Source organism: Ovis canadensis, chromosome 1 (genome assembly GCF_042477335.2).
Source record: "Ovis canadensis isolate MfBH-ARS-UI-01 breed Bighorn chromosome 1, ARS-UI_OviCan_v2, whole genome shotgun sequence".
Lineage (NCBI taxonomy): Eukaryota > Metazoa > Chordata > Mammalia > Artiodactyla > Bovidae > Ovis > Ovis canadensis.
This window is the reverse complement of record NC_091245.1, coordinates 187455603-187480405: the sequence shown is the minus strand read 5'-3', so window position 1 is coordinate 187480405 and position 24803 is coordinate 187455603. Positions and strand designations below refer to the sequence as shown.

Here is a 24803-nt window from a genome sequence, read left to right as displayed (position 1 = left end):
CTGATCTTGTGTGACCAAACAGTAAATCAGTGCTTCTCAGAGTGGTGGGTGGGTCCCTTAGAGTCAGATCTCTGAAGAATCCTAGGAATTTGCATTATTTACATATTCGGAAATGATTCTTAAGGCACCCCGAAGTTTAGAATGGGCCTGCTACCTGTAACTGTGGCTGTCCTCACATTTTTACTCATTCAGTTTATAGCCTACCTACACATTTAATTATATTTGGTATAATTGCCACAGAATCTGAAATTGCTTGATTTTTTTTTTTTTTAGAATGTTAATTCTGGGCCAGTATTATACATGGTATTACTGGAGATCATGTGATAAAATCCAGGGTAAACATGTTCTGTCTCCTGCAGAAGAATCCCGAGAACCCAGTTAAACCTTTCAGAGCTGTTGTGATGATTTATTTGGCTTTATTCTCAGACTTGAGCCCTGAGGTCTAACTTATTCCTTTAGATCTGATATATTACCATTAGCACAGTTTGCAGTCTGTGACCACTGTCTTCTATTCATAATACATTTTTATTAGTCAGCTAGGATTCAGCCTCTTAGAGTGATGAACTTGGAGCACTGTGTTTAGCTAGTCTCTTAATTCTAACTAATTTTTCCTTCCTTCTTTAATGTTCTGTCTTTGTATACCCTACTTCTCAATATCCAGAAAAACTGGGCAAAAGAAAGCAGCTTGGTGGGTAACAGTTTAAGAAATTAAGAAATTACTGTATTGATATTTCAACTTATATCACCACCCCTCCCTCCAGACTTGTCTAGTGTAGGTGTTTATGTCTTAGATCAGCCCACAAACCAATGATTTTTACATTTTTAAGCAGTTACATTTTAAGTGGTTATCTCAAGTAAAATATTTGAGATAAGATATAATCTAGGAAAAACTTTTTTTTTTTTGAGAAAGAGTTCTTTTGGATAAATCCCTTTCTGTGTCTCAGGGGTATTGAAATAAAATGTATTTCATTATACCTTGAGCAAAAAAGAATGGGTTTGGATCTGTATAGCAAGAAATAGCCTGATTGACATTCAATAAGCAGATCTACTTGTTAGTGTACATAGGAGCCTATAACTGTAAAATGATTTTAGAAAAAAATGTGAGAATAACTGCCATCTTTTCTATGAAATAACATTTTGCTTTTTAACTTCCTTACAGTTCCTGTTTCATCGTCCATTAAGGCTGTTAAATCTGCTTATCCTTATTGAGGGCAGTGTTGTCTTCTACCAGCTCTATTCCTTGCTGCGGTCAGAGAAGTGGAACCACACACTTTCCATGGCTCTCATCCTCTTCTGCAACTACTATGTTTTATTTAAGCTCCTCCGGGACAGAATAGTATTAGGCAGGGCATACTCCTATCCGCTCAACAGTTATGAACTCAAGGCAAACTAAGCTGCCTCTCGACAATGAGGGAGAACTCAGATAAAAATATTTTCATACGTTCTATTTTTTTCTTGCGATTTTTATAAATATTTAAGATATTTTATATTTTGTATACTATTATGTTTTGAAAGGTGGGAAGGGCAAGGGATATTAAATGTATCCATAAACAAGGTGATGTGATCTTTCATGTGTTAGTATATTTGACTAATATACAGAGGAGAGGTGCGCCTCTCTAGTAAAGAGATTGATTTGTTTGTATGGCCCTGGAATAACTCATTCATTTCTGAACACATCTCATATATCACTTGACATGGTACCTTTTGTGTGTCTGCTTTCCTTCCAGTCCTCCTCATCTTTAGTCTTTGGTTGGCCTTATTGTTACAGAGAGATCCGTGGAGTTGCCTGACAGTACTCATTATCTTTTGTTTTATTTTGTTTTTTTGACTGGCATTGGAGTGCATGGGGCAGGAGTGGGTTTAAGTCCTGGTGGGGTTCTCTTTGTTGACTACTGGGAAGAAGCATTTCTGAGGTAGGAACTCAGCATTCTGTCTGCCCTATGACACTTAAATATACTTTTGTGAAAGTTCTTATCCTAAAACAGGATATTACGCTCATTTTCCCTGTTCTTCCACTTCTTTTGCTTGAAAAGATTTTCCTTTTCTTGTTAGCTGTTTTGAAATAATACTTTTAAGGACAGGATAGAGTGTCCCGACTTATGAAGGAGCTGGGTGTGACTGGATCAGTGGGAGGAGTTGAGCACAGATCCCCTGGCCTGGGGTCTGGCAGGTTGAAGACGCCCAGGTAACTGGAGGAATCGATGCAGTCTAGCAGCAACCCCCCTACCATGGCATATTTGGAGTTATGAGTAGAAGGGAAATATGAGAAGTTGCCTCTTTATCCTCAAGTAGTTTTGATCTGTGTGTGTTCTTAATTTCATACTCCAGAACCTTTATGTCTGAGTATTAACCCATTTCAGTCCATTTTCTTAAAAGGGGGTATACTTAGTTGATGTCACTAGTCAACTAAATTTCTGAGCCTTGTCTTGAGAGCCTGAAATACATTTTCATGTGTTTTCTATGTTCATTTTGACCTTTTTACATTGTGAAGCTTTTGGTGAGACACAGTATGGCTTATGAAGTAAAACAAATAATCAGATAATTCCTAATACTGGCTCTGAAAACAGTTCCCAACAGATGTCAGCAAAGACAGCTGAAACACAGTATGGCTTATGAAGTAAAAACAAATAATCAGATAATTCCTATACTGGCTCTGAAAGAGTTCCAACAGGTTTCAGCACTGTGAGGAATAGGTGTGTATATAGCTACCCAAAGTGACTGCTGTGTGTGACCATTGTTTCCTTAAATTTTGATGGATATACTTTTTTTTTTAAGTTACATTATTTGGAATTCGTTCTGAGTGTATTCAGTCATTCAACAAATAAGTGTTGACCACCAGGCACTATTTTAGGCACTGGGGATATAGCAGCGAATAAGAAAAGTAAAGGCCCTACCTCATAGAGCTTATGGGAGGTGCGAAATATGCTGTAAATGAACATATAGAATGTCGCTAGCTAGTAGTGATAAGTGTGGTGAAGAGAAAATAAGTCAGAATAAGGAAATCGAACTAGGAGTGGCACCAATGGAAGGCGTCCTCAAGGAGACAGTCCCTCAGGGAGGAGCAAGTTTGTGTGCTATGTGCTACGTTGCTTCAGTCGTGTCCAACTCTCTGTGACCCCGTGGACTGTAGCCCACCAGACAACTCTGTCCATGGGATTCTCCGGGCAAGAATACTGGGGTGAGTTGCCATGCTCTCCTCCAGGGCATCTTCCTGACCCAGGGGTTGAACCGACGTCTCTTACGTCTTCTGCACTGGCAAGCGCATTGTTTACCACTAGTGCCACCTGGGAAGCCCGAGCAATATTGGTACACTGAAAAAATAACCACCAGTGTGTTGGTTGCTTTTGTAAAGTGGTTCAGCCTACATATGGTGGTTCTTGGAGTGAGGGAAGGTGGCAGAGCTGCCATTTCAGTGTACTGTACTTAGACTCTTTTCTTTTTTTAATTTTTAAAATTGTATTATTTTATTTCTGGCCACACTGCACGACATGTGGGATCTTAATTCCCAACCAGGGATTGAACTCATACCCCCTGCATTGGAAGATGGAGTCTTAACCACTGGACCACTGGGGGAATCCCAAGATATGCTTCTTTTGACTAACATTTTGATGAGATTACTTGACAGCTAAGAGTAAAATGGGTGGCCGAGGCACAAAGATGTTTCATCACAGTGACCGCAAATTGGTTCTATCACTGTAAAGTAACCCAGGTAACTAGTTAGAGATTAATAGGCTGGTCTTGAAAGCTGACAGGATTCCTCCTTCCGGTTTGGCTTGTCTTGGCTATGTTCTAAAGAAGTAGCACAGAAGAACCAGATGCCAGCCTGGCGAAACAAATGAGCAAATATAATAAATACAAATAAATTTTTACTAACAGAATTGCACATTATCCCCCTTCTCCTTCCAGATACAACAGCATCAGAAATAAAACCCTTCAGTTTTGTCTACCTATTTCGGCTGACATTTGTAGGTGTCACAGTCAGGAGAGAATTACTACTTACTTGTGTATCCTGTTTCTTAGGGATCATGTGAAAGGACACCATCTCTATTTAGTGATGGGGGAGATGCATGCCCATTAAATAGCTTTTTAAAAATTGTTAAATATTGGGAAGTAGTATGTGGAAAAAATGGTATAAGTCAGTTAGGTGAACTTGGGATACTGCAAAAGAGAAGATGCTTGACCAGTTGTCTGGATGGCTTAAGGTGAGTAAATGTGTCTGAGTTAAGAAGGGTGGGTAACATGCATTAGCATGATGGAAACTCCTCAGTTATGTTTACTGTGATTCCATGTTTCCTAAGCTGCTTTCCCTTCCCTCCCTATCAGTTACCTCTACACAATCCCTCTCATTTCTATTTATTGAGCAATTACTGTGTGCTAAATGCTGCTGAGTACTAGAGATGCTGATGTTCAGAGTGCATTAACTAGAAGGCAGAGAAGTCAGTCAGTTACAACACAAAGGTGTTTAGTCAAGGAGGTACATGCAAGAGAATGCTGAAAAGTGATCAGCTTTGCTGGGGAACTAGTGTTGGGCTGCTACACTGCATCGGTCACACGTGACGCCTTTTGAAGGAGCACTAGTTTACTACAGAGATGAGGGAGGGAGGGCTAATGCAATGTGAACAGTATATACAAAAACTCAGATTTTAAGGAAGAGTCAGTAATGCTAAAGAGCTAGGCAAGGAATAGATTGCAGAGGAACTTGAATTCCACATTAAGTGGTTCAGGTTTTTATTATCTTTTAGGTCACAGATTGTCAAAGGAGTGATTCTTGGGCTGCATCAGATCTACTAAGGATCTTGAGGGTGAATCCCAGTAATAAACACTTTTCACAAGCACAAGATAATTCATTAATGAGAGATTTTTAAGCTGAGGACTTAGGATGACCCAAAGAGTTCTCAGGTCAAGGGTTCTGGAAGTGTAATTTCTGGACCAGCAGCATAAGGATCACCTACCTGGGAACTTGTTAGAAATGGAAATTATCAAGCCAAAACTCTGGATGAATACAACAGTCTGTTTGAACACACCCTCCAGGGGCTTTTGGTGAAAACCACTATCTTAGATAACTGGCAGCTGTACACAGGCTAAGCTTGGAGAATGGGGGGATGTGAGACTTAAAGCAGGGAGATCAGTTAGCCAAAGTCCATGTAAGAGAAAACAGGAAAAGTGAGGGTGGGATGTCACCACTACTGGGTGATAGAAAAAGCTTTGGACATGAATACAGTAATGTAGGGAAAGTATGTGGTGTGAAAAGAGGACAGAATTCTGATGAATAACAATATTTGGGGAAGAGGACGCTTTCAAGTGAATCAAAGGGAATGGAATAAGATGAGTAAGAGACAAGATGAATCAAGAGGTTCCAGAGAGTCATGATTACAGTATCCAGTATGAGGTAAGGCAAGAATTGGCTTGGCTTTGGTGGGATACCACTGGTAACTTTAGCAAGAGAAATTTAATGGAGCACGAGGGTGGAGTGCTTCCTCTCAGGAGTTTAGGTACACACAGGAATAAAGAGACAAGCATTGTGTGAGGTGGAGGAAACATATCTTAAGCATAAACTTAGGAAAGTCACTCAGTCGAGTCTGACTCTGTGACCCTACTATAGAGTCCATGGAATTCTCCAGGCCAGAATACTGGAGTGGGTAACCTTTCCCTTCTCCAGGGGATCTTCCCAACCCAGGAATCGAACCCCGGTCTCCCACATTGCGGGCAGATTCTTTATCAGGTGAGCCACAAGGGAAGCCCAAGAATACTGGAGTGGGTGGCCTATCCTTTCTCCAGCGGATCTTCCCAACCCAGGAATCAAACCGGGGTCTCCTGCATTGCAGGTGGATTCTTTTTACCAACTGAGCTATCAGGGAAGGCTGTATAAACTTGTGAAGTAAGAAGCCGTTAGGTTTTGGAAGGAGTGGTCCATCTGGAATACTGTGTGAGTTTTGAGAATGAGGCCACTGCTGAGGTGATAAACCATAAATGTACAATGGCTTTCATCATGGTTTTATTATTTTCTCTAGTTGAACTCAATAGACACAGTAAAAGAGTAGAGAAGTTGGGTGGTAAGAGTCCTGGCTCTGGTTTGGAGGTCTGCCATGCAGGTATAGCTGAAGGATGAGTGGCCAAGGAAGTCACGAGAATAACTGAGATGATGTAAGGATGTACTTGGGGTCTGGAAAGGCGAAGGATGAAGCCTGGTGGGGGTAATGGCCATCAGATAGAGGAAGGCTGGGGCAGGCATGCGTGATCTTGAGCAAGTAGAAGCAGAGATAGAAGTTCTGAGAAAAGAATATGGGGGTTTAAGATCACAGACTTCTGTCTTATGAAGTTGCCTGATGTGTAACTGTGGAAGCAACAGTTGAGGCAAAAGCTGTAAGCAGTTGTGGCAAACTTTCCTCAGGAACGTTGAAGTCATCCAGGATGATGATGGGACATGAGGTAGAAAGGAAATGGAGCCTGGTACCAAAGACTGGAAATCTGGGACATGGATTACATCAGGGCCACAAAGAATGGAAAAATTAAGATAGCTGGATGCCATAAATTCTAGTAGTGAGACTTTTGTATGCGATGGGAAGAAATGGTGCAGAAGCAGGAGTGGGAAATGATAGATTTTCTGGGCTTTTCCTTGTCTGTGTCATGTGGGAGAAATGGGCAGAGAAAAAATTGTCCTCAGGTGAATGTCAAGGTTTTATTGAAGTCAAAGAAGTGGAGGCAGCATTCAGTGAAGAGACTGCAAGGAGGAGAGGACCCTGAGGAACTGGAGGAAAGATTAGGAGTGAGGGGAACTGCTGATGCCAGACTGGAGATGGGGAAGGGTGGCGGGCTTACTCAGGAGGGAGAAGCAGGAGTGTGGGGATCTGGGAGTGCGTAAGAAAAAAAGGCATTTATAACAGTAATGAAGGAAGAGGAGCAGGCCTGACGTGTAAAGTTCTAAATAGGATATTGCCAAAATGCTTGAATTTTAATCCTCTTGGTAACTACTTTTCACTGCACATATCACCAAGTTGTGAGCCTAGGCAGTATCATATTTTTTAAGGCCTGACATTTAAACTCACTGAGTGCCTTTCCCCGCTCCCTGCAACCCCTTTCTGAAGTAATATATGCCAGGAGAGCAAACTTTTGCTTTTCCTTCAGAACAAATAGTCCTCCCTAACTCAAGTAACAGAAAAACTTGAATGTGAGTCCACGTTTCTGTAGGTAGATCCACGTAACTCCTAAAGCTGTGGAGTTCTGAGAATAAACTTTTCTTCTCATTTTTCATTATAACATCCATTGATTTATGCTGGGTATCTCGGGTGACATGTATGACTGCAACAGTAAGAGAGTGAAGTTGTAAATATTTGACAGTTATTAAAATGCAAGATAACAAAAGCAAGAAAATTTTACTGAAGCAAATCATCAGGATTTTTGACTTGAGGAGGCCAAACCTTGAAGTAATAAAAAAAAACCAAACAAAACAAACTAGAACAATGAGCCAGAAGGCATATAATCCACTTTTCCTATTATTGATGGAGATGATGACCCATGTCCTCTAGTTCATAGTGCCATCAGGAGCATTATATATCATTTATTAGAGTACACTTTAAAGCATAACAATCTTTTAATTACACTTAAATGTCTCTATGGATAGGTTTAATATTTATGCTTCTTTAATCAATAGAAAAACATTTTGATTATATCTTTGGAAACATTTATCAAGCTCAACAAACAGCTGAAATCATGTGGCTTTCTGATAGACTCCTTTGAGAAAGTGCTTCACCTTACAGAATTATAAGCCAGGAAGTACTACGGCATTAAGTTAATGCAAAGCATTGTGATTCATCCAGTAAAACACATGACTCTGTATTTCATGGGTTTCTTGTATTTAACTACACCCTCCATCCTCCTAGAAGTGATCCCTGTATTGCTCATAAACTGCAGTGCTACTAGATTTTACTGTGTGTCAGTCAAATCAGTGGTGGCCCCAAGTTTACACCATCTGGAATGACCCTGCTCTTAAGCCATCATGCTTCCACCATCTCCCATTTCTCTCCATGCTTGGAAAGGTGCTTGCTCCCTCTTCTACCTTTATTAGGAAGGTGTTGACAAAGGAGGACACATTCTTTGTCATTCCACATTTTGAACTGATCTTCCTGCTGGAGATGCCTAAGATCACACTCCTGGCAACACTTAACCCCAAGATTCACGTTGTCATCAGATAATACATGGAAGAACATGACTCTAATCAGTCCCTGGGGGGAGAAATGGACCTTCCCTGAACCTCTCCCATTACAATCCCAGACAAATGAATCCCAAGTTTCCCAACAGCTTTTCAGGCAGAACAGGCCTGTGTAGACAAATGACTGCTCCACCCAACTTGAGGCAAATGTTATTACCATGTGTTAAACATTAGACATGAAAGTAACAATATATCTTGGGCCTATGACTTCATCACCAACAGGAGTTAACCCATTTTGTGATGAATGGAAGTGTCTAAAACCCCTTCTCAAGGAGTATGGAACCCTAATGTTACCTGGTTCATTTGCAAAGATCCAAGAGGACTTCACAGCCAAACTAATTAAGACCACACAAAACCTCAGAATTATTTATTCTTAGTCATCACTGTAATTGTGTCAATTGATCAAAGCAAAATTCTCAACACCTGAATGTCTTCCTAGTACCTTCTACTGGATTTGTAATTTGTTTAATTTGATTAAAGTCAGTGGGTAACTTGCACACTATTAGCAATCATATTACAAGATGCTAAGTCGCTACTTGTTTCCCCCTTCTGCTTTCATTTGGTGACTTAATGGGTCTAAATCTTGCTACTGGTTGCTTATAGGCCATTTCATTTGCTACCATCCTTTTCCCTCTTTTCATTAGATTCTTCAAGAATTTCAGAGTTCTTAAGTGCCCAAATATTACTAAGATCTTGCCAAATATTGTCTGTTGAGGATGATGTTTACATTTTTAATCTCCCCAGAATACAGAATTTTGCCTTGGCCAATATTTTGAATTTTAAGGCTTAGATTAGGCTAACAGTGTCTTAATGGGGTTTTTGGTCAGGCCTCTTCATAGTCCATTTGAAGGAGAGAATAAAAGGCACATTCCTTCTACCTGGTACATTTTGGCAAAAAAGTCAAGGGGAAAAGGTTGGCTTGTGAGGGCCATTTTGCCAAAATATAGGTTATCATCCTCTTAAGCAGCCATTAACACCGAAAGAAACATTAGAATATGCATGTTTTTCACTTTAAATTCAAGTTTTAAATCAGCCACCCCCATGTTGAGGACCAATAGTTGAATTTGAGCTACCCCCATACTGAGGACCAATAGCCCTTTGAGAATCTGTTTCTGTAGCCCTATCTAGGGCACCGTGTAGATCCTCCTATCAACAGCAGCACCTCTTCTCTTCCTTCCCCTGGATAGAAGCAGGCAGTCTAATTTCCATCCAGCCATTCTCAGAGGGGTTTATTTTTCAGTCCCAAGTGTATATCCAAATAGGTAATCTCAGATTTGGGGGGAACAATTTCAAGGGAGTATGAATGTAATGAGTTTTCCCTGTCATGCAATGGAATGTCATCAGTGCCAGGCTTGCCCCAGGAAGCCTATGAAGATGGAGAGGTCCACACTTTAGCAACAGGACATTGACCAAGAAGGTGAGTCAGCTTCCAAGGCCTTCTAGATTGATTAGCCAGGAAAGCTCAGAGTAGGGAGTATCTTCAGTTGTTATTTCATAATGACATCCACACATAAAAAACCCCTGAAGACGCTACAAATGAAAGATGTCAGAATCTAAGCAACATGGCAGTCATTTAATAAATCTACATGGGTGCCTCAAGTTGAACTCACTTGCTGATGGTGACTTCTCAGTCTATCCCCAAATTAAAATATATCCTCTAAGGGTTACAAACAAAAATTTAAAATCATCATAAACTAGTTACTCGGCTCAGAGTTCTGATGGTGAAGAAAAGCGCAGTTCCCTCCTTCTCTCACCTACTAACTGGAACATGATCTTGATCCAAACATAGATAGCACGGTGTACTGAGACTGACCTACCGCCTACCAGCCACATTTGATAAGGCAGAAATGTCCTTCTCAAATCTGAATGTGGCCCTTCTCATCTGACACCACTATACTCCTTCACCTTGCTTGCCTAGGGGGGGAATGCTTTGCTTGAAGGACTTTTCTTATGGGTTTACATCTCACTGGCTGTTGGTCTGATACCTTGCTCACCCAATGAGGATGCAAAAAACACAGACCAAAGGCCTATTAACTCTTCCCCTTGCTCACTCAGTGCCCTCTGAGAGCAGAGCTCTTCGGCTGGCCTGCCAGTTATCTCTGCCATAGATACTGATTTAAAAGGTATAGGACAAGGTTTCAAAACACAGTAAGGCTTATCAGGTAGAGGAGAAAGAGCAATACGTAACTGTTGCAGGACGTCAGCTTCCAATTTCTCACTAGAGGAGGTAACTTCAGTTCAGCCCCTAAGCCAGCCCAGTACCAGCCTCAGTTGTGAGGTCAGCCCAGAGGTGCTGCTAGCTCTTCAGAGAAATATGTGCAAGGACTGAGCTTCTGGACAGAGTTCAGCCAGCCTTGAACCTGAGAAGAGGTGCACAGGGCTAAAAATAGGTCCTATACTTTGTTTCTCAAACAAGATAGTTGTCCTCAAAGGTCTGAAAGTGTTGATACCTTGATGGGTTTTGCCTTGAGCAGGGCTCCTGTGAAGAAGCCCTTTTTGGAAAAAGCACCAAAAATCTGTCAGCAGGTTATGTTAATCCTCCTTTCTCTTTACAGTTGGAAAGAACCACTTGACATTCTAAATAACTAAAATCAGATTGGTTTATTGCTTCCGCTTGCATACAGGCAGGAGAAGAGCAAGTCTGAGCACCTGGGGTGGGTGGTGGTTGAGGAGGACTATGGAAAGGGGAGGAGTGCCTCAAAGCTGCTGTTCAGCGACGGAGAGACAACGAGGAAGGAAGGCATCAAGAAGCGCAGCTCTGATCAAGCGGGAATGATGCCCGCCCTGCATGGGTCCTTTTCTCTCCTCCTAGGATTCCCTCCTTATCTTCTATACTCAGATCCCAGCTGAGGAAAGAGAGTGAAGCTGAGCTAGAGGTGTTTTTTACACATGTCCCACTGATTTAAGCACTGCAAGTTAAGAGTGGAGTTCTGCCTATGTGTGAGGCTTTTCTCTATGATGACGTCCTATTCATGAACTCAGACATTGGAAGGAGAGCAGATCACTTCACTATCACACACCTAAGTGAAGATTCAGCACATTTCACTGAGGTAACCCTCAGCTCAGCTCCCACCCTCCCCCACTACTGAATTTATAAGTCAGAGGCAGGACAGTGGAGTCCCAAATTAATAAAAGCCAGACCCAGAAAGTCTTCTTGAATTGCACTAGTCTCAGAGTCTGCTCTGGAGAATACATTCTGATTTTCTATGCTGGTGTATGGAGCCATCTGGGACAGGTCTGCAGGGGTTCAGGGAAAGCATGGGTAAATCCACCCACTTGGATATCAAAGTGTACGTTAGTTTGCATTTCCAAACCTGCTTCTACTCTGGATAGTACACTTTTACAAAGCTTATCAGAAAACTTGTCTAAAAGAACACATGCTTTAAAAAGCATTAAAAAGCATGAAGTAAATAGGAGGCCTTCAAACCTCAATAGCAACACTTGTCAACACAGGCAAAGGGTTTCTCTTTCACAAGACATTCTCACATCCACCTCTTAACAGCACTAGATAATGGCAATGGGGGAGCGATGCAACGTGTTTAAGCCCCACATATCAATGGAGGCCAGCATTTCATCCTTTTCCCTCACCTGATCCTTCCCTGCCTGCTCAAGTAGGCTTATTTAAATGTCATCTCTTGTCCTTCTCCTGACCTCGCGTGTGGCAAATGGCCTAATTAATAAATGGTCAAAAGGCTAAAGAAAGAGAAGAAGAGCTAAAATAAGCCCAAACTTGGATAACCTCTGCCTGGAATATAGGCAAGGAGCCTTTGTAATAACTTCCAGATGAATCATGACATTTTCTCAGGTATCAGCAGGCGAACTGATGTCATTCTATTTGCCTTCCACTTCTTCCATCCAGAATCACTGATCTCCGCTGGGGCTGGTAAAAACAGCTTGTTGAGGTCTCTAGTCTCTGGCCATTCTTAGGGATGGTCATTTTATTCCTAAGTGTAACCCCTTCTGGTGTGACCCATGTGTTTTCTGCCAACTCCCCGCAAAGCAGGCCAGGGGAAATTGTCTGGGTGGGACTTCTGATAGGGGACAGCAGGACCTTGGAATCTGTCCCTGTCGATGAGGGAGGTGGGTGGTCCATAATGGGGAAAGGAGGACTGAATAAGATTAGGCTCTGAGGTCTTCCTGGTCTAGACCTATGGAAAGGCTTAGAACCCCCTGATGAGCGCTCTATTTTTGAAGAAAGAAGGTTGTCCCCAGATGGCTCTGTCTCTGATGTGCGCTTTCTGCACTGCGCTAGTGCCTCCTGAGTGGGCAGCAGGTTGGCCAGACCTGGTTCTGGAGAAAGGGCGGGGCCCTCGCACACGTGAGGTGCAGTGGTACCCACTGGCAAGGACTCAATGGCTCCTGTATCTTGCTTTGGCTTTTCTTCCCTGGGGCTTTCCAAGAAGGAGAGAGAATCATCTTTGGTAAGTTTCTGAGAGGTCCCACCAGTGGAGCCAGCTTCCTCTTGGTTCCTCTCCAGGGGCTGAGCCCCACTCTCCTCTGAGCTCTGAGAGGGCAGGGGCTGTGGGATCTGAGTGTACTGAATCTTGGGTGGGATGACTGGGACTGCCCTGGCCTGGCACATTTTAACCATGAAGGAGGTTCTCACAGCTGACACACTCACAGGAGCTGAGTTACGGCGGCCCGTCAGGGCGTGAGCAACCATGTCCAGGTCCGGAGAGTCCTGGGAGTAAACCCTCCAGGGGTCTACTTTACCATGAGACGAGGTCAGCCATGTGACCTTTGGGTCTCCTGGCTCAGAGAGGTGCACTTCAGGTGACCCAAATGAGGCTGCATTCTCAAACCGGAAGAGGTCAGTGATGGGAACGGTGGAGTCCAAGTTGAGAGACGAAGGCCTATTTTTCCCCTTTGGGGCCCCACCCTCACTGCTCTTGCGCTGGAACTTAGGGGGATGCTCTCCAGGTGAGGTGTGGTCCTGCACACCAGGTGAGTTCTCCTTGCTGCTGTCTGGCTCAGGATCACCACCAGGCTCAACTCGAGGGTTGTGTGGCCCCTCGTGTGTCCCCAGTTCCTTTCCTTCTGCTAGACCTACAGGGCTGGATTCTGCTGATGCGGGCTGTAAACCACCAGGCGCCTTCTGCTTAGGAGGAACCTCTGTCCTTTTCAGGCCAGAGAGCTCTTGAAAGGACCTCATGGCTTTCTCATCCCACCCAGTAATCTCACTCCTGGGTGCCAAGGGCTGCAGGGGGTTGGAATTCCTCTCTGCTTCAAGGTCAGCACAGCTGCTGGAGGAGGAACTCTTGAGAGTCCACTGGCTCTTAACCATGGTCTTGCCATCTAGAGAATGGCTCTGGCGAAGGCTGGGCCTGTGAGAAAGCCTCTTTTCTAGTCGGTGGCCCTGGGGGCCCTGCATCTGGGTCTCTTGTGCATCTTTAAGGGTGGGTGAGTGCAGGGGACTCGTCACCCACTGGGGCTCCTCGCCGGGCTCCACCATCTCCAGGCCGTGCTGGGCAATGTCTGTCACAGTGTCGTCGTCATCGCAGTCTGAGGGCTCCTGCACTGAGTGGGCTGCGTCCTCCTCTCCCTGTGGGGAAATCTCGGCCTCCCTGGTTGGGCTAGGAAAACTAGAGCCTTTGTGCTCAGGAGCAACACTCTTCGAATTTTGCTTTTCACTTTCTTCTGAAGAGGCCTGGTCTCCCAGACAAAGACTGGGGATCCCAGGGCTGCCTTTGGACTTCAGTTGGTCTGCATATGGATTGGTTCTCAAATTTCCAGATGAATCTTCTCTCTCGGGGCCACTCTTCAATAGCTGGACTCGAGGTTCCTCCTCTAAAGGTGTTGGAGGGGGAGCAGCAGGTGGGAGCAGAGGAGACAGATTCCCTGGGGCTCCCACTTCCATCCTTGCTTGTGAAGACGACTTCTCCAATGGAACTATTTCCAGAGGAGTCAGGCTGGCAGGGTCTGGGCGCTGGCCCTTTTCGGGCTCTGGCTCAGATCTAGGGAGGATGCTGGCTGTCTCCAGCTTTTCTCTATTGGCTGCTGTGGAAGTGCCCAGTGTACTCTGATTGGTTGGATTCTTAGTCCACTCCTCCAGAGGGGCGGAGACTTGAGCTGGGGTGGAGCTCCCAGGGGGCTCCGGGGAAGCAAAGGGCCCCGGACTAGATTCAACAATAGTCTGAGTTGGGCTGATCTTTAGCGCAGGTGGTGCCAAGGAGAGTTCCTCCTCAGATTCAATAATTTTCAGCTCCTGTTGAATCTCAGACCAGATCAGGGCATTGACCAGATCATCTTCATCCTGAAAAACATCAAGAAACTGATTACTTTAGAGCCAAAGACACTGGGCACGGTTTCCCAGGGAGAGAAGGGACTGCACTACGGCTGCACTACCCCAGCACACAAAGGACACGGCACTAACGGTAACTGAGGATGTTTGTTAATGCTTACGGTGCACCACAACACACCTTAAACGTGCTTTCTTAATTGTCCCAAGAACCCTAAAAGATAAATGCTACTGTAATTACTCCCATTTTGGCGATGAGGCAACCTATGTTCAAACAGATTCAACATTTTGCCAAAGTCACACAGCAGCAGATCAGGATTGAAATCTACGTTAGTCTACACCAGAACATAAGCACTTAATCCCTGTTCATTGTTGCCCTATAAAACCAATCCTTTCTTACTACTGAAGAAATACATATTTCACATGGGAAAAAGATATGATACATATTAAAAGAAAAAAGAATGAAAAATAGCAAAATGGGACTTCCCTGGTGGTACAGTGGTTAAGAATCCACCTGCCAATGCAGGGGACATGGGTTCAGTTCCTGGTGTGGGAAGATTCCACAGGCCATGGGCAACTAACACCTGTGTGCCATAGCTACTGAGCCCAAGTGCCGCAACTACCAAGGCCCCTATGCCTAGAGCCTGTGCGTCACAAAAAGAGATGCCACCACAATGAGAAGCCATAGTGAAGAGTAGCCCCCACTCACAATGATTAGGGAAAGCCCAGGTGCCACACCAAAAAATAAATAATAATAAAATAGTTGTTCTTTTTTAAACTATAAAATTCTGAGCAAATCAGAAGAGTTTCCATTGCCCTTAGGTTGAGCTCCAAATCCGTTCCAAGCAACCCTGCATGACGTGACCCACGCTTTGCTCTGAGCCTCACTTTCTCTAGTCCATGTTCCCATTCTCCAGCCTTGTTCTTGTTCCTTGAATGTTCTGTGCTCTTTCCCATTTCAGATTCATCGCACATCTTACTCTTTCTGCCTGGGAGTCTCTCCCTCCCTGTTCTGCTCCCCTACCCCTTTCTCCTAGCTTAAGTTCTGAACAGAAATATCTATTCTTCAGACACGCCTTCCCTGACCCCCATGAGCCCCCTCCTCCCTCTGCCTACATTGGGCCCTCCTGTGACATGCTCCCACAGAAGCCATACTTCCATAGCATCCTAGAAAAGACTTGGTCCGTGATCTTTTTATCTATTAAGCTGTCAGCTCCAAGAAGACAGAGATGGTGATCATCTTGTACACCGTAGGGATCCAAGTGCTCAGCATTGTGTCCCACACAATATAGGTATTTAATACATGTTTTTAAATGAATGAGTGAATTGCTGCTTTTACTTGTTCTCATGAATCCAGCCTGGTTCTCCTAGCATAAACTTCATCTGCATCTCAAAGCAATGTCATTCATACTTTATCCCTCCCAGAGTTCAATCCCCAAAAAAATCTTTGCATCTTTCTCTTTCTATAAACATACTTTACAGGAACCCTTAATCAGCCCTCCAGAGGCCACTGTGGTGGCCCTGCACTGCCCTAACTTTTAGCTCACAGGCCTTTCATACCCATCCCAGAGACCAAGTTCCTGAAAGCTACTTAAAAGGCAAAGTTCTTTTCTCCTCTGGCATACTCCTCCAGGTCACACTCAGGTCACCAGAGCTATTTCCCAGATGCGAGACTCCTCTCTCGGTATCCCTGGAAAACCTCCTCAAACTTCAGCTTAAGCAATGATATCCCTTCCCCCAGAACCTTGGAAAATCCCACCTCTGAAAGGTGGAAAAGGTTCAGTATGCTCTGGCATCATGTTTAAAGTTCTGCAGAACCATAGGAGGAAGGAATAGATCCTGAAAATCTTACAGAAGATTTTTACAAACAAGCATAGATAACTGTCTGTCCAGAATGCCTGGAAGAAGAGAGCTGGACCCCATGAGTGGGCATTATGTTTGGGACCAGGACATGACAAGCAGGTTTTGTCCTGCTTTCTGGATTGAATGTCATCACATTCCCAGGAAAAATCACTGATTTATGGTGACTTCAGGTCAGAAATATTTAGAGCTGAGTTTGTCCTAGGGAATTTGAGTTGAATGGTTACTTATTATCACCACAGGACCCCTGAAAAGTTCACTGCAGAAAAAAAAGAAAAAAATCCCAGACCTGATTAGAATGCTGTGCCGTAAAGTCTCTTTGGCAGAAACTGGTTCTTCAAACAAATAAACAGCAACAAAAAACTTTAAACTGTACCAAGAGCCCTTGAGAAAAAGAAGACCCTACTGACTGGACCAGGCAGCGAGTCTACCTTACCATCTCATGGAGAAACACTGCTTCGGCTCTGGCCCCAGGGTTCTCCTGCAGAGCACTGGCTGCCACCTGGCTGGTCTCTCCACTCTCCTCCACCACCTTCTCTGCATCCAGCTTCTTCTCTAATTCACGTGACTGCTGAGAGCCCAGGGGGCTTTCTGAGGTTTTCTTCTCCTCCCCTTGGGTGCCTGGCTCCAGGGGAAGGCCTTTGCTGCATTCCAGTGTTCTCACCGTGTCTGGTCCTGGCTTGGTGCTCTCGAGAGCTGCCTTCTTAGGCACAGATGCTGCAATGAGGGTAAGCGTTATCAGCTGAAGGAGACTCCATGTCAAGAGGGGCCGTTCCCAGCACAGCCACAGTCCTGGACTAGCTCTGCCTCACAAGGATGGAGCAGACTCTCCCAGCTCACTACTCCCTCACATTCTTTCCCCTTTTCTCCTATCAATGGTCTGTCCTCAGATCCCAGAGTCTCAGACTGCTGGAAGTGGGAGGGACCTCGAAGATCATCTAGTCCAGTTGTTTTCAACTGGGAACCATGGACTCCTCCCCTCTCCAGGGGACATCTGGCAATGTCTGGAGACACTTCTGGTTGTTGCAACCAGGTGGGGGAAGTGGCCACTGACATCTAGTGGGTGGAAGCCAGGAACACTTCTAAATATCCTACAAAGCATAAGACAAGCCCCCACAGTTACCCAGTCCAAAATGTCAATAGTGTTGAGGCTGAGAAACCTGGTACTAATCCAGTCTTTTGCTTGCTGTCTAAGGTCACAGAAATCTGTCATCTACACCAAGCTACAAAGATGTATTATGATTATGACTGCAGCTTCCTATGTGACTCTTCTCAGGGATTACCTGCACATTCACTTGGATATATATTTACATCTGAAGTGATTAAGCTCCGATCTTAAACAGCAGAGAGGGAGAGCAGAGGCAGCAAATGTCATGTTTGGCCCCTACTGCCTTTCATGAAGAAGGTCCTGTTTCACCATATAAGGCTGTTTCCACAGTGTAGGATAAAGTCTCCATACTTTGCATAGTGCTGGTTATATGGAAGATCCTCAGTGATATTATTCGCATTGGAATTAAAGAAGCTTGAGTTCAAATGTTAGTTTCTCAATGAATCTTGTAATCTTGGTACATGGCATAATACCATATAATAATATACTATAGGGCTGTTGTGAAGATAAAGAAGATTAGGGAGGCAAAGCACCTAGTATAGAGTCTGCTCAGGAAAGTTTATTGATTAAGAACAAATTCTTTTCATTGCCACTAGTTATGCTGGTGACTCAACTCAAGGCTTCTGACCACATGACGGCCTTGAAGCTCAGTCAGACCCAGTAATAGCATCCTGATGTCGGAACGAATAACACTTCAGACCTGACAAACAGTGTTGTTTTCTCCTGCCCATCACTTGGCAGGCTTGTTTTTTTGAAATTTAATTTAGTTTTTGAATATGTAAAACAACTACAGAGTTGAAAAGTTAAAATTATATGACCTCAGAAAAGTTTAGCTTTCATCCCTGTGTTGCTTCCAGTCTGTTCCATACCCTCACTGTCTCCTAGGGATAACCATTTTAATTAGTTTCTGGTTTATTCTGCCATAGTTCATTTCTGCATAGATAAGCAGATACTTGTACCATCTATTTTTTATTCCCCACCTTTATTATACAAATGTGTAATATGATCTATATTACACATGTGATCTATACTGTTCTTGCTTTGCATTTTTTAAGAACCTATCTTGAAGTCTATGCCATGTTAGTATATAACGAAATGGACTGTTCTTTAAGATGTGGGTTTCCCTTGTGGCTCAGCTGGTAAAGAATCCACTGGCAATGCAGGAGACCTGGGTTCGATCCCTGGGTTGGGAAGATCCTATGGAGAAGTAAAAGACTACCCACTCCAGTATTCAGGCCTAGAGAATTCCATGGACTGTATAGCCCATGGGGTCACGAAAGAGATGGGTATGACTGAGCAACTTTCACTTTCACTTTCTTTAGGATGTGGCTGAGTTTGAGTTCCCCTCAAAACAGAGCCTTAGTCAAGGTCCTGGCAGCAGGCAGCTTATCTGAAAGGTGGTCCCTGGGAACAGGAGTGAGGAGGTGAGACAGAGATGGAGGAAATGTCAATAAAGTGGTCACCACAACCAGAGCAACCAGAATGCAGCCCTTGGTGGCCCTCTGAAGAGCCATGAGGAAATGTGCCCCAGAGTTATTCCACCAAGGGTGGGCAGCAGGCTCATTAGCCCACTGACTCCCATCGCCTACTGGTTGACAGCTGCCTTAGTTAAACTCCACACTTCTGGGCCTTCCTGAGCAAGGGCTGGGTGAGAGTCTCCCTTCAGAAAAAGTCCTGAGGGCGAAAACCAGAAACACAAGGCAGACACTTGAGACAGAATACCATCTGTGTGCAAAGAAACTATCCCTTGCAGATGCATAAGAGTCTGAGGAAGTGGTGCAGGCCTCACAAAGCTATGAACCCCATGGAATTCAGCAATGGGAATGTATCCTAGTTATTCAGTCCATCTCCTAAAGATGACATTTGAGTTGTGTCCTGTCTTTTGCTATTATAAATAATGCCATGATGTACATACGCATTTTGTGCTTGTGCAGCTACTTATTTAGGACAAATTCTTGGAAGTGAAACTTCTGGGTAAAAGGGTAATGCATCAGTGATTAAAAAAAAAAATACTTTCTTCCCCTTTTACTAAGATCTCTTAGTTGGATGTTGGCCAGTGTCTCTTTTTGCAAAGCTCGGGATCTTCCATTTGTTGACTGTAGACTCTTAAAGCGAGGAGTGGAAGAAAGGCCTGCATTACATGTGAGCTTGTTCAGATCACTCTCTGTCCTGCTCAAAGCCCCTCCTCACTCTGGCCCAGCCACATGTCCACTCTCCTCCCACTCCCTGGGGTAGACAGTGAGCAGACCCAGTAGCCTTGACCAGCCTTGTACTCCCCTGCTCTAGTCCTTCCTGAGACTCAAACCTTCCCCATTTCAAGACATTAACCTAGTAACATATCTTTTGGAGCCTCCCCAGACCACGCCCTCCCGCTCCACTTCCTACAGCATTCACTGTTATTACCTGTGTGGGGCTAAGCCATCAGGTTACCATTTTCTTTCCACTCGTATGTGACGCCCATCCCTGGATTAAGCTTCTTAGCACAGAGGCAGTACCTATGTCAAGAAACTATCGTGTAAGGGACTAGGAGTCCAGTACTTGCTGTGGCTGGATACTTGTAAGCTGTAGAGGAGTCTCTGCAGCTCAGAAGAGGAGGAGGGGCATTGTCAGATGGCCAGCATGGGATGCTTTATATATGAAGTGGGTGGCCATGGAGACAGAGACTTCTTATGTCCCCTAGTATCCTTTCTCTTCCTCATTTTGAAGTAGAACCATCTCAGCGACTCAAGTTTAGCTAGGCACCTGACCATCCAGTCAGCCACGCTTCTCAGCCTCCCTTGAAGGTCAGCACGGCCATGAGAGGTTTGGCAGATGGGATGGAAGTAGAAGTTTGGCCAAAAGTAGAAGAATGGGTTTGAGCAGAGTGACTAAAACTTTGAATCGGGTTACCTGGAAAATTGTCTTAATTCTTTTTAACTATTGCTATTGCACAGAAGAAATAAAAAAATAACGTATTAAGGAAGGTGGAGTTCTCCATTTGGAATAATTATAAAAGAAGGTAATTAGAACTGATGTTAACCTAACCCCACCAGAGACAAAGGTGAGCCCCCCACCCACCCCGCAATGTCCCTGAAACTTTTGGCATCTCCCTCTGGCCACTGGTCCTAGAGTCACATGGCTGCCTCCTATAACGCCCCTCATTCTGCCCTGTCTGCCACTAGTCACAGTCAGGGAAGCAGGCTGAAGCCTCCACCAGTGTCTTTCCAAGACCAATTTGATACAGACTGGGTATTCTGATTTAGAGAGATGGAAGGAGAGAGGGGAAAAAAAGATAACAGATTGTCTGCCAAAGACCCCTTTGAGGGGGGGCCCTCTCTTTTAAGAAGGACAACCAGTCACATAAAAGCCTTTAGAAACACTTTTCTCCTCAAAGGTTTCACTTCCTCTTCTAGCCCTCACCCTGTTCCACCCACACCAGCCCATAGAGCATTCTCCAGATAGGGTATCACTTAACACCCCTGAATTTTCACTCCTCTATGCCCCATCCTGAAGGGAAGGGGGAAGAGAATGTTTACTGAGTGTCCTCTGAGGGCCACACTCTAAGCAGGCATTTCATGAACACTCTCCCATGGAGAACTCCTCCCAGCCCTTGAGACAGGAGCCATCTCCACTCTGCAGAAGAGAAACAGGCTCAGAGATACCAACCAGATCTCATGCTGCCCCAAAGTGGTGAAGCTCAAATCTGGACCCTTCCAGCTGGGGTCCGAAATCTAGACACTTCTCATAATGGTCCAGGGCCTCTCGGCGCAGAACTCCCTTTTCCATATCTTCTGCATTAAAAAGTCCTACACGTTAATGAAGGCCCAAATGTCACCACTTCTGAGAAGGATTTCTGGAATCCTCCTGAGAGGACTGCTTCCTGCTATTGATCTCTTTTCTGAACCCCTCTTTCCTAACACTTTGGGAACTTATGTGCTCCCTCATTCAAAAAGCCCAATGGAGCATATATCCAGACAAAACTACAATTAAAAGATACATGCACCCCTACATTCATAGCAGCACTATTCATAATAGCCAAGATGTGGAAAAATCTAACGCCCATCAACAGATGAATGGATAAAGGAGATGTGATACATATGTACAATGGAATGCTGCTGCTGCTGCTGCTAAGTCACTTCAGTCGTGTCCGACTCTGTGCGACCCCACAGACGGCAGCCCACCAGGCTCCCCCACGCCTGGGATTCTCCAGGCAAGAACACTGGAGTGGGCTACCATTTCCTTCTCCAATGCACCAAAGTGAAAGGTGAAAGTGAAGTTGCTCAGTCGTGTCCGACCCTCAGCGACCCCATGGACTGCAGCCTACCAGGCTCCTCCGCCCATGGGATATTCCAGGCAAGAGTACTGGAATGGGGTGCCATTGCCTTCTCCAACAATGGAATACTACTCAGCCATAAAATAGAATGAAATAATGCCATTTGCAGCAACACGGATGCAACTAGAGATTATCATCCTAAGTGAAGTCAGTCAGAAAGAGAAAGACAAATATTATCTGATATCACTTGTATGTGGATATTATTTGAATATGGGAACTAAAATATGACACAAATAGAAACTTCCGTGGCAGTCCAGTGGTTAATACTTCACCTTGCGTGGTAGGGGGTGTAGGTTCAATCCCTGGTTGGGGAACTAAGATCCCACATGCCTTGTGGCCAAAAAACCAAAACATAAAAAAGAAACAATATTGTAACAATTCAATAAAGACTTTAAAAATGGTCCATGTCAAAAAAAACCCTTTAAAATATGAAACAAATGAACCTATCTGCAAGACAGAAACAGACTCGTGGGCACAGAGAACAGACTTGCGCCTGCAAGTGGGAGGGGTTTCGGGAGGATGGGGTTGATAGACGTAAACTTTCATATGTGGAATGGCCAAACAACAAGGTCCCACTGTATAGCACAGATAACCATATTCAACATCCTATGACAAACTTTAATGGGAAAGAATATTAAAAATGTATATGTATGTATAACTGAACCACTTTGCTGTACAGCAAAAATGAATACAACACTATAAATCAACTATACTTCAATTTAAAAAATAAAGTCTCAAAAAAGAAAAAAAAAAAGGCCCAAGGAGGGTGTTAGGCTACTTCTACCAGTTGACTCTGTGCTGCAGGAGGGTGCAGGGTTTCAGTTTCCCTTCCTAGCCTGTGAGCTTGCTGGGGGGAAGAGATTGCGTTTTAAGAATCTTTGTAACCCTACAGCCCGCAGCAAACAGGAGAGGGAGCATGGCAGAATGCTTGGATTTTTTTAAAAGTCTGGATTAAAATCCTGACTTTTATATGTCCTTGCTAGGAGCCCTCAGGCAAGTTGACAAATTCTTCTCTTAGCAAACAGGGATAATAGTAACTATATAATAACCTCAAGGAGTTGAGGAAAAATGAGATAAATGCAGAACCCTTAGGACAGTGCCTGACATCATGATAACTAATCAGAAAAAGCTAATATTAATTGAAATAGAAATATTCTTAAACCACAATAAGAATCTGTTGGTTTGTCTCTCAGTCATCCTTTCCTCTGAGGTTCTCATTATTTCCCTTTTGTGTTGCTCACAGTATGTTGTTGGTTCTCACTCCAGACAGGGCCCAGAGACTCAAGCTTGGCCAATCTTAGACTCCTATTCATCCAGCCAAGTGACTGGCCCAAGGCTGGGCATGTGACCCAAGCAGACCCAATCAGAGTCCTCTCTGTGTTTCATACAAGGAAACTGAGAGGCAGATGCTCCTTCTCATTGCTCAGGCTGCTAGCCATGTTCCGGTTAGACATGAGGTAGAAATTTGGGATGGGTGGATGGAGAGATTGTGTCTGAAAGAGCTGAATCCCTAATTCCAGCTCTGCATTCCATTCCGTGAGCTTCTCTCCCCTTCCTTCTCACTATGTTGAGTGAATAAAATAATAATAACAAGTAACATTTACATAGTACTTGCTATGTACTAGACCCTGTTCTGAGAGCTTTACATGTATTAACTAATATTCAGAAATTAATATTCCTATTTTACAGATCAAGAAGCTGAGGCATGGAGTGGTTATGTAAACTTGTTGAAGACTGTACAACAAAATGACTAAGCCTGGACTTGTAACCAGGCAGTCTGGCTCCAGAGTCCATGGTTCTAACCACTTCACTACACTGTCTTGCAACAAGACAATGTTTAAGTCTGGTTTTTCCTCTCTTGCAATGGAAAGAGACCCTCTCCTCCCCTTTTACCTGTAGAAGTCTCAGCACTCAGTGGCTTCTCCTCTTCAGGCCAATCTCCACTCTCTGAGCCCTGGAAAGAAAACTCTTCCAGGCTGGAAAGAGACTGTAGCTCCTTGGGGGGGGTTCTGCATGGGGTGCTGTTGGTGCTGATGACAGCTGATACGCGGAGTGGCACAGACACAGCAAAGGGCTTGGAAATGTTCAGGGCCTTGCGCTGGTGACGGGGAGAAGGCTCCATTTGGAATAGGCTGCTGGTGAAGACAGATCTGCTGGGGCTGTCGTTTGAGGTGTAGAACATGCCCAGCATCTTTGGGGCTGTTTGCTCACTCTCAGGATCTTCGATGGGTCGGAACACCTTCAGCTGCTCAGGTGGGGCCCGGGCCTGAGCCCCCTGCAGCTGGCTTCGGTCTCCGCTCACATCAAAGCCACCCTCCGCCCCTGCCGGCATCCCCTCCTGGCCCCATTCACCCTCCTGCTTGCTGAGGTCACAGGAGCTGCCAGTGCTAGTCGAGTGCATTTTCGCTGCTGGGATGAAAAATCCACCAGTGGTGACGGTTCGACTGAAATTTCCTTTGGTTTCTTTCCCTAGTGAAAAAGCAAACAAACTTGGTCAGCAGTCTTGAGTACAGGCCTCACTGCAGAGATTTCCAGGAAGGGCCAGCACATAATACTTGAATATTGGCAAGACTGGAAAGGCACAGCATGCTAATAACGGTATGTTATTGTTGTTTAGTCACTAAATCGTGTCCGACTCTTTAGTGACCCGTGGGCTGTAGCCCACCAGGCTTCTCTGTCAAAGGGATTTCCCAGACGAGAATACTGCTGTGGGTTGCCATTTCCTTCCGCTGGGGATCTTCCTGACCCAGGGATGGAAGCTGTGTTGCCTGCATTGGCAGGTAGATTCTTTACCACTGAGCCAGCAGGGAAGCTCATCAATAAGGGTATAGCTATCCTAATAAAGACAGGTACATAACATTTGGTTGACAAGAGGAAACACGTGCACAGAATTTTGTTATATCTTGATAGAACCTTCTGCTGTTGTGTCACAGGTATCATAGTCAAACCTATGGTTTTTCCAGAGGTCACATATGGATGTAAGAGTTGTACCATAAAGAAGACTGAAAGTCGAAGAATAGATGCTTTCGAATTGTGTGCTGGAGAAGACTCTCTTAAGAGTCCCTTGGACTGCAAG

At 44.4% G+C, this 24803-nt stretch overlaps 2 protein-coding genes across 3 annotated transcripts in view; one reads left to right on the top strand and one right to left on the bottom strand.

The window, feature by feature from the left end:
* Nucleotides 1–1642, top strand: part of TMEM39A (transmembrane protein 39A) — a 29514-nt gene extending 27872 nt beyond the window's left edge. For both annotated transcript variants that reach the window (XM_069554361.1, XM_069554371.1), the window contains exon 9: nucleotides 1160–1642. In XM_069554361.1, coding sequence (XP_069410462.1) covers nucleotides 1160–1393 — 234 coding nt within the window. In that variant the 3' untranslated portion in view covers nucleotides 1394–1642. The remainder of the gene's footprint in view (nucleotides 1–1159) is intronic.
* Nucleotides 1643–7521: 5879 nt separating this feature from the next.
* ARHGAP31 (Rho GTPase activating protein 31) overlaps nucleotides 7522–24803 on the bottom strand; it is a 122204-nt gene continuing 104922 nt past the window's right edge. Inside the window, exons 10-12 of the mRNA XM_069554349.1 lie at nucleotides 23621–24196; nucleotides 16744–17024; nucleotides 7522–14462 (exon numbers count right to left, since the gene is read on the bottom strand). Coding sequence (XP_069410450.1) covers nucleotides 12036–14462; nucleotides 16744–17024; nucleotides 23621–24196 — 3284 coding nt within the window. The 3' untranslated portion in view covers nucleotides 7522–12035. The remainder of the gene's footprint in view (nucleotides 14463–16743; nucleotides 17025–23620; nucleotides 24197–24803) is intronic.